At 40.8% G+C, this 13,045-nt stretch overlaps 1 protein-coding gene across 1 annotated transcript; it reads right to left on the reverse strand.

The window, feature by feature from the left end:
• Positions 1-755: 755 nt before the first annotated feature.
• utp18 (UTP18 small subunit processome component) lies at positions 756-12,796 on the reverse strand. Its single transcript, XM_080446717.1, has 13 exons — positions 12,438-12,796; positions 11,072-11,226; positions 10,742-10,837; positions 10,145-10,206; positions 9,808-9,917; positions 9,471-9,596; positions 7,586-7,760; positions 5,920-6,020; positions 5,385-5,475; positions 4,734-4,857; positions 4,419-4,593; positions 2,813-2,955; positions 756-855 (listed from the first exon to the last, which is right to left on the reverse strand). Exons 1-13 carry the CDS (start codon positions 12,651-12,653, stop codon positions 831-833), a joined length of 1,599 nt encoding a protein of 532 aa, XP_080302843.1. The 5' UTR covers positions 12,654-12,796; the 3' UTR covers positions 756-830.
• Between the last annotated feature and the right edge of the window lie 249 nt (positions 12,797-13,045).

A 13,045-nucleotide genomic window follows, 5' to 3' on the forward strand; every position in this document is an offset into this window, starting at 1 on the left:
GACAGTATACAAATGCAACATTTGGTTGGTTCAATGTCAGAATTAGCACTGAGGATTTTACAGAGGGGTCGTCCATGGCCTAATGCATATCTAACTGCGGGTCCTTGAAATGAAAAAAGGTTTCAGAAACACTGGCTTATGGGAAGCAGTAGGCTGTTGATTTGTTTGATCACTGCTACAGTGTCCATTATGGTCAGGATGTGGCCAGATGCAACCGATTTCATCTTCATCTTCATGTAGCGCCACAAACGGAATCTTTGCAACTCCCGTTAAGTCGCTCTAGTCTAGACGAAACTGTCAGTTTAATTATGTACAGTATGTATGTAGGTAGGTATGCATTTATCTTTTATGCATACATTACAAACGTTTAGACGAAGGCCGATGCACACCTCAATGGTTGGTGACAGGTCAGGTGAGTAGGACAACCATGCATACGTTACATAAATGAATATCGTTGATGTCAGGCAGAAACCTTGTATCTCCATATTTAAAAAGTCGTTTTCGTAAATTATTGCCCTCCTTCGTAGTACAAGAGTGTCACACCAAAGACGCGAAAATAGTCAATCTACAAGCTCACGAGTCGCATCGTGTTGCATAGTGAGCTTGTAGAGTTGCTAATGTAGAGTTTTATAAATATTTAGCCAATGAAAAGTATTAACAAGATCTTGTGACTAAATAATAACTACATTGAATGCATTAGAACACATTTCCTGAAAAGTAACGGTTTTGTGCATTCAAGGTTTCAGCTCGACAGCAACAATGTACAACTTTAATGAATATTTCCTTTTAGACACTCCAAACAGAATGAAACCTCTTCAACATCCCACTCTTTAGAAATCCTTGTAGTGCAGCAGTCTGGAAGAGCAAGGAAACAAACAAACAGGGAGATTTATTCAATGATAAAATCATCAAAACAACCATAGGTTTATAATAGTGTTATTAACCTTTTGATACTTATACAATATCCTGATTAGGGCTGTGAATCTTCTGCTATCTCACGATTCGATTCCGATTCTTGGGGTTACGATTCGGTTTAATCCAAATTATTATATTGTTTTCATCTTGACTTTAACAACCAAGTGCAGCCTAGTTATTTCCAACAGCTCAAACAAAAGATTATATAATACCAGAGAGGTTCGTGTACAAATTCTTGGCTTTGATGGAATCTTAGATTAGGTGTAGTTCTATTTGATGCAGAAACACAACATAATTGCTTTGATGCAAGTTGACATTGAGTGTCAACGAGCGTCAGCTGGACAGTGACACACACACCTCAGCTGTGCTGAACTGAAGTGACTGGACTTCACTTTTCCCATAAAGCCCTTGACTGAACACATGATAATGTTTACTGTGATTATGGTAAGCTTACATTTCTTACAAACACCATAGAGTAAAAACTCCTTTAACTTTAACCAGCAAAAAAAAAATCAAAAAAAATCAAAAGATATATATGTATTTTTTTTATCGATTTTTGGAAAATTGATTTTGAAATCGTTAATAAGAATCGCAATTCTTACACAAATCGATCCTGATCAACCTATTCATAAATTAATGCGTAGATAAGGACAGGGAGAGTCATGAATGAATACTTTTAGCACGGTGGCCCACGCCCATACTGTGTACACTGAGTTATACAGGGTGGAAGCCCTGCCTAACCCCAGCAGATTTACTGCTATATTATCCATATGTGGTCTGAACCATCAGATGGATGAACCAGTTTGTGGCTCAGATGGATGAACCAGATTGTGGCTGAACTAAAATGAACCACCCTATAGATATACACTGCTGTTCATTGGAGCGTTGTGCCATAGCGAACGCCATATTAAGGGAGCTCAAGACATGCCTGCTAATGCCCCATGTACTGTATGTCTATTGAAGCAGGAGATCTCTCCACAATTAAAATCATCATAACTCACTGAATTCTCAACCGATTGTCATGTGGTTCGGTTTGTTACAAATATTAGACATGTAGTAGATATGCGCGGATGGCCTGTCATGGTCATCCGAATCCGCGGTACAAATTAATTATCCATCCGTTATCCAACCGCAATAATTATATTATCCAATTTTAATATCCGCATCAACCGTTTTTCCCGTATGTCAAAATATTATTATTTTCTGGTATTCCCCGTTAGTTTTAGTATTAGTTGTGCGATGCGATCAGAAAATGCATTGATTTAGCCTATGGAATGTCGGTGCGGCATCCAACTGTGTGGCATCCAACATACAGAGCGCACTGCTCTTCAGCGCAGCACAGCAGCACGGGTTAAAAAAAAAAGAAAAAAGACGCACCGACATTCCATAGGCTAAATCAATGCATTTTGTGATCGCATCGCACAGAGGCTGCTCTACACACTCACACAGACACGCAGAGATTTAGCTATTTTATGGATAGATATATTAGATGTCATTAATTTATTTACCGCAATATTTCACCCGCGGTTTATCCGATATTAATTAATAATTATATTTGATTGACCCAAATCCAACCAAACTGCGGTTAACTGCGGCAACCGCGGCTAAAACCGCGATCCGCGCATCTCTAACATGTAGTTATGTTATTTTGATATAGGAAAATGTGGGTTTTCATACCAAAACACTTTATCTTACATAGTACTAGTAGTAAAGTATAGTAAAGTAATGGTTATAAACCTTTTAGAGAACCTTTTAGTTTCAGGTACTTATGTACAACTCAGGCATATTTATTGCAATGTGAGTTATGGCAAGTAGCCCCTCTTAATATGGCACTGGCAGCGAGGTTGATGTACGGCCCCTCCATGTTACACAGTGTACAACTGACAGAATGACTGACCTGTAGAGGGGGGCTACGCCCTTGTTGTTAGCCAGTGAGAAAAAGCCACTGTGTGGGGAGAAGTCGAAGCAGCCGACACGGTGTACCACCTTCCTGTTGGCCACGGGGAAGTTTGAGAAGGCGGTCAGGCTGGGCAGGTGGACCTGGAGACATCATCACAAGACAGGACACAATAAGTCAATTGATGTCCAACTTTATTTGTAGGGTGAAGTTAATCAGATGACAGAAACCATCATTCTTGCATTTTGCTCTGCAATTGAATTTCATGTCAGTCAGTCAGTGACAGTCAGACAGACCAACCGACCTTTGACTTAAGGCGTCAAGGTTTCAGGTTTCAGTAACTACAAGGTTCTGAAGTACAAGAATAGTCGTTAGGTTAGTAGATAGACACCGTCAAACAAGTAAAAATCACCCTTTTTCCTGCTCTAGTTCACACTCTGACCAAAATCTAATCATAGATTTGCTGTTTTTATCTTAAAATGATTTCTTTTTACAATAACAGTGACGGTTACCGTATGTGGACGAACCTGACACACGCCGACACTTAAGGCTTAAGGATAGTCCACACCAATGCAACTGGCAGTTGCAAGGAGTTGCATTGGCCCAGGAGCAATACAACCAGTGGGTGGTGCAGTGCTTATTGCACGCGGTACCACAGCGTCCCACCAGTCTTTTGAGCAGGAGCACATGCACATGTGTGCACACGAGAATGCGTTCCACTCGATTTGTGCGCCAAGTACCCACCTGGCTACACAGTAGGTCAGGTGTGCTAACATGTATGATAGCATACCGCTGTAGTAGTAGCCTATTTAGATTAGTTGTTAGTAGGCTACTTAGGAAAACGATATCCAGCAGTTAAAGGCACTTCACAACCCATCAGATGCACAACCTGAACCCAACCCCCGTCTGGTCTCTCCATTCAAATGTGTTGGTCTAGCGAGGGCAGTGGAGTGAAAGATCAAACTTGTTTCACAAGTCATAGTCAGGATAGCCTATTCTTATCAGCGTCCATCTTTGTTTTGGTTTTTCCACCATCACAGGTTAGCCTATATGCAGTCTATTATCCTACCTTTCGTTCTTAGGTTCTATAAAGCAAGGCATTCCTTGGAAAAGTTACAAAGAAAACTAAAACTAAATAAAAAACAGACAAAAAAAAATAGCACATTTTTAACTAAAACTATGTCTGCAGACTCTGCACACGTAAACCTAACTAAAATGAATGAAACATCAAAGTAAAATGAATAGTTCATAGGCTAATGCTGGTCGAAGCGTGTCTGTGTGCATTCGTATTAAAAATAGCATCCCCCCAGTTAAAAAAACCCACCACTACACCACTGAATACAACGTTCCTGTTGCTGCAAAAGGAGTTCTAGAAAAATGTCCCCGACTTTTGGGAAAAGTTCCTGCTGTCGAAAAGGGTCTATTTGTCAGCCAGAGAGTTGCTTTATTAAGAGTTGGGGGTACATTAGGACATTGGTTCTCAAAGTGCGGTCCAGGGACCCTCAGGGTTCATTGAGAGGGTTCTAAATGGACACTTACAGGTTTGTAAGTCTTGAGAAATAAAAAAAAGATCGCGAACCACTAAATTAGGACATCGATGACTCACCAGTCTCACAGCCTCATCTTCAGCAGAGGAGGCCACGGCCAGGATGTCAGAGGAGGGGTTAAAGGTCAAGGAGGTGGCCGTGGTCAGCAGGTTCTTCACCGCCTTCAGAGGCCTGGGATTTGCAGAGCCCTGACACGCCTCCTGGGAGTATACGTTCACCACACCCGACTGGGATCTGGGGACAGGGAACGCATGCGCACATTTCAGCCCATCTACCGTTGCTTTTTATTTGAACAAATTTGACAGGTTCTATAAAAATACAGATTCATATGTTTTAATAAAGAGGATGAGGCCAGTTATTGGTGTGTTTGTTACCCGCAGGCCAGGTACTGTCCGTTCTTGGATGCAGCAATGGAGGTCCCATGTACACAGCCTTCATCTGTGAACCGGTTCAAACAGCGGCTGCTCCGAGAGTCCCACACGTACACCTCCCCCTCCTCTGTGTACACACAAACACATTTAATAATTTATTTATGTCCACATAAGAGATACAATACAAGGACACACTTAATCCTAAACAAAATCTCATTATGACATGGCCAAATTGGAAATCCTCCTCAAAACACTGAATTTCTCTGTCGTATCATCACAATAATAACTCACTGCTACGCTTGAGAGGTTTCGGTTAAAATTGTGGGTGATTCTTGTCCCTAATCACGGGCAACCGTGTTACAAAATCAATAATACAGCTGAGGCCATGATACGTCATGATTATGCCACAGCTATTTAACAACAACCATAGCTGGTATAATTACAATGTATCACAGTCTTTCATTTCATTATTGAACCCATTAAATAATCCATTGTAAAAGTTAAAAGACCACCACAATGTTCACACACTGGAAAATCTGAATTGTTTTGTTTTTTTATGATGGTGAGTAATATAAATAGGTCTGTGAGGAAATGTGACAGCATGCCCACACACAACAGACACGCCCAAACAGAAACACTAGCGTGTGAACCGACCAGAATGTGTGTAGATCTTGCTGCCGTCGCGATTGAAGGCGACTCCAGCGACGTTTCCGTTAATTTTCATACTGCGAACAACCTCTTTTGTCTGGAAAACACACACAAAGATGTCATCAAACAAACAAACACATTAACCACTTTCAACCAGGTGTCTCCATATTGGGCATGTCATCAAACATGTTCAAAAGTAGCAGATTTACAAACTTTGTGAGCTTAAAGATCTGACATTTTCACTGCGCAACACCATCGTACAACAAGAGTATAAAATATAGCATAATTCTGGGAACCCACCAAATGGCCTAGTAGTGGTTAAGGCGCATACCACATATACGCTCTAATGCAGCCTGACAGTGATTCGCGGGTTCGATTCCCGAGCCCGGCGACCTTTTCTGCGTGTCATATTGCGTGTTTTCTGCGTGTCTCCCCGTTTCCTGTCAAACTCAACTGTACTATCCAATAAAAGGCAGAAAAGGCCCCCCAAAAATATAATAACCTATCAGCTAAACACCTACGATGTGAACCGCGAACCTACTTTTAAGGTGAGGACGTGCAGGTATCCACGGGTTCCAGTGAGGAGCAGAGAATCTCCCTCTGGAGAAACAGAGAACTCCTTCACCTTGGCTTCATTCAGACCTAAAAACACCAGAAACCACATGGATGTCATACATATATATATTCATTTCATTTGCACCGACGGACCTCTGCAAATTTTGCACCAAGACCCGGAATTCTGTGTCGTCCACCGCTGTGTAAACTAAACACAGTGTCTCTCTTAATGTTGTTTAGTTGTCTAGTATGTTGAAATTGTATGAATGTATATTTATGTCTCTGCTACCCCCCGACCCCCCCTGCCCGACAAAAGAAATCCACAATGGAAATACGCTCTCAAGCTTTTTGTGCTTTATCCTTTTGACAGATATGTACAAATATATCGTCGCTGTCAGGCAGAAACCTCCTATCTCCTCCATATTCTAACTTTTGTGTTTTTTTCTTAAATGAATGCCCTACTTGATCATACAAACAGCGTCACACAAAAGTATCAAAAGCAGCAGATCCACAAGCTCGAAACGTGGCGAGACACACTTTGAGCTTGTAGATCTGCTACTTTTGAATTTGAATCCTTAAAAAGTACGTACTACGTACGTTTCGGTTTCCACCCCAGATATGTGCGTGTGTGTAGGTCTCAGATACAGTGGTTAAGATTTATGCATCAGGCTTTCAGCGTGGTGCATGAGTTATCATCACAGACCCAGACACAGACATACCCTACCTGATCACAAAAAAGCATCAAAAGTAATAGATTCACAAGCTAGAAACGCAGCGCAAAGCGACACATTTTGAGCTTGTAGATCTGCTACTTTTGAATTTGAATTCTGAAAGGTTTTGGACATTTCAGGTTTCCACCCGACAGAGACGATTGGGTTCATGTATTTTTGTCAATCAATCAATCAGCCAGCCAACCAACCACACACAGATACAAAGTTAATACTCTGGTCACAAAAACTGCATAGAAGACATATCATGAGTCACGACATGTATACTGTACAGTGATGGAAAAAGTACTAAAATTCTTTACTTAAGTAAAAGTACCAATACTGCAAAATAAAAATACTCTGTTACAAGTAAAAGTCCAGAATTCAAAATTTACTTGAGTAAAAGTACAAAAGTATTGGCATCAAAATGTACTTAAAGTACCAAAAGTAAAAGTACTAAAATGTTTGAAAATAGCAGATCTACAAGCTCGCAACGCGTTGTGAGCTTGTAGATCGGCTATTTTCAAATAGCCTATGTATAAAACAGGGCTAAAGTGGTTAATGTATGTTTCATAATATCATAATTTAAATCTGAAAAGTAACTAGTAACTAATGTTCTCAAATAATTGTAGTGGAGTTAAAGTACAATATTTGCCTCTGAGATGTAGTGGAATAGAAGTAAAAGTATTGGAAATTGGAAATACTCAAGTAAAGTACAAATACCTCAAAATTGTACTTAAGTACAGTACTTAAGTAAATGTACTGAGTTACTTTCCACCACTGATACTGTAGGACTCGGCCAGTTTGAATACAATGATAGATTTCATCCAGACGAGCAATCTAAAAGTTGGGGAGCAATGGGATTCTGTACAGTCACTCGGTACCGGATTGCATTTTCTAAGTGGCCATCTTGACCACGTCCACCACCATCCTCCTCTTCCTCACCTCTGACCGTCAGCACAGGGACCACCTGGCCCTCCATCATGTCGTAGATGTAGAACATCTTGTTGGTGAGGCTGGTGGCCACCACCTTCTCTCCGTCCGTGGTGAACTGGGCTTTGTGGATGGGGAAGCGCTCCAAGTTGATGCTCTGAATCTTGGGGTTGGTCTTACCGTCCACCTGAGGAGGCAAAGAGCAGCAGCGGAGCTTGAGGGACTTTGACCACTTACACCCCGGCAAAAATAGCTGATCTACACGCTAACAACGCGTCGCATCACGTCAAAGTATAGACTAGGACTTAAGTGGTTAAACAGAGACAAACAGACTGTCTCAAGTCAATGTTTATGTAAAAGACTAGAATAGAATCACATTTAAAAAGAGAACATCAGGTTTTAACCCATTAAGACCTGGAACTGTGTCATTTTTAGATTTGAGCTAAAAAGCATTATTTTACACTTTGGGCTATTCAAAAATAGCAGATATACAAGCTCATAGCGCGGCACCGAGTGCCGCGCTACGAGCTTGTAGATCTGCTATTTTTGAAAAATCGTGAAAATGTGTGCAAATCTTTGAATATATATATTTTTAAAGTGAACATTTTTAACTCAAATCGTTGCTTCTGGGGGTCCCTGGAACAAAATATTTTGATGGGGGTCCTTGGGGGTACATATAATTTTGTGGGTCCTTGACGTGAAAAAGATTGAGCACCACTGATATAGAAACATATGTTTTTCAGAAAACTGTTGAGATTTAGGAGACATGTAGAATCGGCTTCAGGTCTCAATGGGTTAAAACTGTGCTGGTGGGGGTTTTCACACTGTCCATTGGCGACCCCAAGTGGCAGTGAAAGGTAACTGTTTCGATACTGGTCATACCAGAAAACTGAAGCTCATTGTGTGGCTAATGGATGTACAGGACAGTGAACAGCATTTTAAATAGGAAGCAATGGACTGATCTTAAAAGTTTTCAATTCCTTACGTGGTTTAGAATCTAAGCCACGTAAGGACGTTTCCACCCGACAGACGATATACTGTGTGTAGGTCTCAGATACAGTGGTTAAGATTTATACATCAGGCTTTCAGCGTGGTGCATGAGTTATCATCACAGACCCAGACACCGACATACCCTACTTGATCACAAAGTCATCAAAAGTAGTAGATCCACAAGCTCGAAACGCGGCGCAAAGCGACACATTTTGAGCTTGTAGATCTGCTACTTTTGAATTTGATTCCTAAGACGTTTTGGACATTTGAGGTTTCCACCCGACAGAGACGATGTTCATGTGTTTTTGTCAATCAATCAACCACACACAGACACAAAGTTAAAGTTAATACTCTCATCACAAAAACTGCATAAAATATATCATGAGTCACGACACGCATGTATAGGACAGTTAGGACAGTTTGAATACAATGAAAGATTTCATCCAGACGTGCAATCTTAAAATTTGGGGAGGGACGGGATTCTGCACAGTCACTGAGCACCGGATTACATTTTCTTGGTGGCCATCTTGACCACGCCCACCATCCTCCTCTGCCTCACCTCTGGGCTTATAATTTTAAGCAGAAATGGAGGATTTTATCAATCTAAACATTAGATTGATAAAATTCATTTCCGCTTAAAAGTATTGCATAGTGCAGCTTTAACTTGCTTCCACATGAAATGTCTAACATGAATCTGCAATTACAAAAAAAAAAGTAAACTGGAGAAATCCAAGAGATAGTGTGGATGAATGATGACAAATGCAAGAGACCACAACAACGTCAATGTGTTATAGTTTCACTCCTTTCGTAGAAACCATCAGGAAACTCATCTTTAAAATACTACTCACAAGATTAAGACATTTGATTGGCTGGGGTCCCTTGGGGACACATAATAATTCAATTGTACCTGGAAGAGGGAGATTGCCTGGTCGAGGCCTGCCGTCATGATGACCTGGGCTGAAGGGTGGAACTGGACTGTGGTCAGCTTGCTGTCTGATGGTTGTGCGTTGTTGGCATTCAGACACCTCTTCATCTGGGAGACGGACATACAAACACCACATTCACATACTTGTGAGGACCAATTACTATTATTTCCTCAACTTAATTCCCTTAACTTGACCACAATATAAACAACCTCACGTCTTACACTAGCCCTGACTCTTAGCATGAATGAACCATAGTCATCTTTCTGTTTCATTTGTAAAAACAACACCTTCTATCCTTGGACCCTCAAATCTACTGACCCGTAGGATCCCTGTAGGTAGGCTGTCTGACGACACCACATAGTTCCCTGTTGTCCTAAGAAGGCTCTCGTCGTCCTCGTCCAGTTCATCTTCTTCATCGTCTTCCTCAGCTGATACGGACAGAGAGGAAGTTATTGGAGTCATACTTTTTTGACAGAATAACCAAACAAAACGATTTTCCACTCCTGTATAATATATGTATACTGTATATCGGGATGTTTATAAATATCACAAGAAGGTATTCTGGTTATAGTGATTTTTTTGTCCATATCCCAATCTTGACATGAATAGCAGAATTTCGTCTTAAAAAGCAGAAAAGGCTGAGGTTTTTTCTAACCTTTCTTTTTTGAGACTTTGATCTCTGCCCAAGAGGGAGCTCCTCCCATGGCCTTCTGAAACCTGAGGACAGACAGTTTTTTTCAGAAAAGAAAACTGTCATTTTTCACAATAATTTGATAAATAAATAAAAATAACAAAAACATTTTAAGAAATTCCATAAATGTAAAAAACATAATAAGTAACCAAGTGAAAATAGCCAATCTACAAGCTCGTAGATCTTGTAGATTTGCTATTTTCACTAGTTTGGGTCCCGGGCAAACATCTAATTTCTCTTGGGTCTTGAGCTAAACATTTTGAGAACCACTGCCCTAGACCACCGATTACCCATGTTTTGACTGATATTTTGTAATAAAGTGCAGTGTAAACATCATTACTTCTTGGTACTGTAGAATAGCTACCATCTAGTTTTGCTGAGGTGACACAACACTCAACGGTTAAACCTTACACATACAGTAGCTATAATAAATCACTTGCTGTAGCTACGGAGACTTCGTCACAGAAGCAGAATTCAGCCTTTTAAGTCATCCAACCTGCACCTGGGTGCATCTGTAGTGATAGTATATGTCTGTCTGTCTGTCTGTCTGTCTCTACTCACTGCTCCTTCATTCTCTGCTGTAGTTTCATTTTGGTCATGGTCGCCTCTGCAGTTCCTTTGGTCAAGTCCTTACGGAAACGATGTCTCATGTCCACCCTGATGGAGAGAGACAGAACAGAGGGGACAAGGAGGGAGATGAGGAGGACAGAAGATAACTGGTGAACGATGAAGTGAGGGAGATGAAAATGGATAACCCCCATCTGCATGTGTGAGGGGGGAGTATGAGGTTTATGCACACACTGTGTGTTTTTCTCTTACACACACGCAAACGCACACACAAACACATATACATACAGACACACACACACACACACACACACAGCTTCTTACTCTTCCTCCTGCTCATCATCATCATCCTCCCAGGCCGGTTTCCTGAACGTCGGGACCCGCAGACGAGACTCGTTTTCCGTTTCCGACTCGCTGGACTCGTTGCCATCGTCTTTATCATCATCATCCAATAACAAGCTATGCTTCTGATGTTTATCCTGGAGGGAGAGAAAGAAATGGAGAATAGAATAAGAAGCTTTACTCAACACATTTGAAAACCTATAGGTTATGGAAAGACATACTATGATTGGTTATGGTATCAAATTAATATGTAGGTGGGTGTAATAAATCAGGTGTGATTACAATTACCTTCCACACCAGGTGTTTGTTTGCAACACACATGTAAAAACTATAAATTGAAGTAAGATTACATTGTGTTTAGTAGTGCTGCTGTGAATGATGGAGAATGTGAAAAAGTGGATATAATTTTTTACTAAATACACGTTTTCTGTCAAACCTTTTAAATGGATATGATACTAGACGACAAGATAATGACCTCAAGTGGCAGCAATAAATAAAATGTATTACACACACTTATAATATATGAAATATCAACCAATCTAGAAATACTGCAGGTGCACTCCGGTCCACATGTAACAATATTCCAATCAGAATCATAACAATTTGATTTGAACTGTTTAAATAAAGAACCAGGACAGTCTGAAGAGAGGGCTTCCTTTCTTTCTCCATAGAATGCATGGAATTTGCACAGCATCACTACTATATTGCACCAACCTAATATCATGCCCTGACCTGCTGTTAGCCATGGTTCACATGACGCTCCATGACGCTACCATGACATGACGACTGTCATGATATGACAGTCATGTTTCAGGGCTAACCTGCTGTAAGAGATGAGCTTTTATTTATTGTTAAAAAGGCTGGATATTATGTCATTATAAGTTATCAATAATACCAGTGGTTCTCAAAGTGGGGTCCAGTAGGGCAGTGGTTCTCACCTTTTTCAGGCTGCAACCCCCCAAAATAATAATATTTGAACTGGGGACCCCCCAAAAATAATCATATTTGAACCTGGGGACCCCCCACCCTGACAAGCACTTGGAATTGTAGGAGTTGAGGCATTACATTTAGTTTGACTGGTTTCAACATCTAAATGTTGTGAAAATAGCAGATCTACAAGCTTAAAACAGCGTAGTGAGCTTGTAGATCTGCTATTTTCCAAATGTTTGCCTCTTTCTTATATTATTTGACAATTTGGCCAATGTTTGACCAGTTTTTACAGTGTAGTTTGTTGATTACTTTTGATGCAGTAATGGTCTTTCTTTCTGAACACCAGACTTTTACCTGTAACAGAGTGTTTATCTCTACATTGTGGTATTGGTTCTTTCTTCCTCCACACACCACTGACCTTAACAATGTTGTCCACCAGCTGGTCTTCAGCTCCGAACACCAGATGTTCCAGCAGCTGGATGGACGGGTCGCCCTCTCCCAGAACACACACTTTGTTCACGTTCTGCCGACGTTTGTCTGACTCTTTCTGGGAGTTAAACTTCATGGAGAGTTTCCTCTTCTTGGCAGCACTCTTGCTCTCCTCTATTTCAGGGAGTCTGATCACCTCCTCCATGTTTAAAACACTCTACAACAGCTCTGCTATGTGTTACAGCACTTATTTAGAACACAATGTTGTCCTATGTGAGTAGAAATGTCCACAGGAAGAATGTAGTGTTTTGGAAGTCAATCACATGCGATCAGTTTGTGCACATGTACTGTTTTCTGGAGATTTACATCACATGGTTCCGGCTCCGTGACCCCTCAACCAGTGTTGCCAGATTGCGCGAGAGAAACAAGCGACCAGGTCTATTAAAACAAGCCCAAAAGAAGCGAGCCCTTTGCCCTTTTAACCCTATGTTTTAAGCATAATATGCTTAAACAATATTGGCTATTTGAAACAAGCCCAAGAAAACGCAATCCACAACTACCAACAAGCAACTTTACAGAAAAAGCAAAGTCGCTTAT

This window comes from Gymnoscopelus braueri, assembly GCF_963280865.1.
Source record: "Gymnoscopelus braueri genome assembly, chromosome: 13".
Classification (NCBI taxonomy): domain Eukaryota; kingdom Metazoa; phylum Chordata; class Actinopteri; order Myctophiformes; family Myctophidae; genus Gymnoscopelus; species Gymnoscopelus braueri.